The sequence below is a fragment of the Egretta garzetta genome, unplaced genomic scaffold (assembly GCF_000687185.1).
Source record: "Egretta garzetta isolate BGI_Z169 unplaced genomic scaffold, ASM68718v1 scaffold729, whole genome shotgun sequence".
Lineage (NCBI taxonomy): Eukaryota > Metazoa > Chordata > Aves > Pelecaniformes > Ardeidae > Egretta > Egretta garzetta.
The window spans coordinates 554,514-556,333 of record NW_009260761.1 but is presented as its reverse complement, the minus strand read 5'-3'; the positions used below and the strand labels follow the sequence as shown (position 1 = coordinate 556,333).

At 64.2% G+C, this 1,820-nt stretch overlaps 1 protein-coding gene across 1 annotated transcript in view; it reads left to right on the top strand.

Moving 5' to 3' along the window:
• Nucleotides 1–921: 921 nt before the first annotated feature.
• Nucleotides 922–1,820, top strand: part of NFKBIE (NFKB inhibitor epsilon) — a gene marked incomplete at its 5' end in the record, with an annotated part of 3,549 nt that continues 2,650 nt past the window's right edge. Inside the window, 2 exons of the mRNA XM_009646057.2 lie at nucleotides 922–1,024; nucleotides 1,549–1,780. Of these exons, the coding sequence (XP_009644352.1) occupies nucleotides 922–1,024; nucleotides 1,549–1,780 (335 nt within the window). The remainder of the gene's footprint in view (nucleotides 1,025–1,548; nucleotides 1,781–1,820) is intronic.

The window sequence follows — 1,820 nt, the reverse complement described above, 5'->3', positions numbered from 1 at the left end:
CTGGTCCCTCTGCCTGGGGGGGGCCCAGGAGCACAGCAGGTCGGTGGAGGGGACTGAAAATTCCCTCTCAGCTCTGCCTCTGTCGTGCTCTCACTTCTGATCTGACTGTGCCAAGGGCTGGCATCAGACCCGGCTGGAAATAAAACCTCTCCCTTGGGCTGGGGGACTCTGGGCTGCCCAGCCACCCTGTGGCCCAGGGGGCCACAATCCTGAGGATGGGGGCTCCCTGCTGGCCACCAAGCTCCAACGGCCACACCTCTGGTGTCCCCCTGCGCCGGTGGGCTGCACGCCCGCCCCGCTGCGGCAGCGCCGAAAGGGAAGGATGTGGGGGAGAGAAGAGGAAATCGGTGTGGGCCAGCAGAGAGGCTGGCACGGGGACTGTGCCGCGCAGGTGATCTTGGACCGGAGCCAGGCTCCTGCCCGGCTTTGGCTGCCTGCCTGCCCAGAAGGGAAAGCAGAAGTGCGGTGTGCAGCCGGCGGTGGGGAACTGGAATTCCCCGGGCAGCTGCCAGAGCCCAGACCTCCCTTCTGCAGCCGCCAAACCCAGCCCTTGGGCTCTGTGAAATGCATCCCAGGCTCTTCGGACCTGCCCCGGGTTGGAGGCTGGGCTTTGGGCAGTGCTGGCGCCAAGCCCCGCGCATGCTGTGAGGTCCGAGGGAAGACCCCACGATGCTTTGTGGGGACAAGGAGGGTCCGTTTGGGCTGCCCTGGGGAGCCTCAGGCCGTGTTCCTGCCTTGCCCTGCTGCTGAGCTTCCCCAGGGAGAGGGCAGGATGGAGGAGCTCCCAGCTGGTGGGATGGGAAAGGGGACTGGGGGAGGCGGGGAGGTTATTCCCCTGTGCAGCAGTGGAGGATCTCTGCTCCTAAGCATGGCACTCAGGACTCATTTTTCTTTTTTTTTTCTTTTTTCCTTCCTCTGTAGGTTGGTTCACCTGGCTATTATCCACTGCGTCCCTGCTGTGGCCCTCTGCTGCATTGCTCAGCTGCCCAGGGAGGTGCTGGAGATCCAAAATGATCTTTTCCAGGTATTTGGATGTGGTAGGCAGAAGTTGGGAGGAAGGCGGGTGCCGCAGGCTGCTTCCTGGATAAATGCCCAATCCATCTGCCCTCTCCCCAGGACCCACCCCACCCACTTCTTCCAGAGCGTGTGAAGGCCCCTTTTTCAGGGAAGGGAAGAAGGGTGTGGGAGATACACTGAGAAAGGTGTGACAGTTCCCAGCACCCAAGGGTGAAGGGGTCCTTGACGAGGCCTCAGGACATCGCAGACAACCCCAGAGGGTGGAGCAGGCACGGCTTACATGTGGCAGGGTCGATAACCTGGGAGAGCCCTATCTGCCCCCACGGGCGATCCCTGAGCTGAGGTGCGGGGAGCATCAAGCCATTTGCATCCCCCAGCATCAGCCACGCTTCACCCCAGGGTCAGGGACGGGCTCCTGTGCGGCAGCCTGCCCATGCCACCGGGCTGGCTCCTGTAGGCTGGCGTGGGCTCATCTCGCTTGCTGTCCTCCCCCCCGCTCTTTCCTAATTTCTGTCCCCACCTCCTCTCTAGACCCCGCTCCACCTCGCCGTGTACCTGGAGCAGCCCAGTGTGATCCAGGCGCTGATCCACAAGGGAGTCAACCCCGGGCTGCAGGACCGCAATGGGAACACCCCGCTGCACCTCGCCTGCGAGCAGCAGCGCCTGCGCTGTGCCCAGCAGCTGCTGGGGGGCACGGCCCCCACGGGGGGCACGGACCAGCCCCATGGGAACCACCAGGACCTGCAGCTCCAGAACTGGCAAGGTGAGACCTGGGGCGGGGCGGGGGGGGCAGGCCGGGGCAG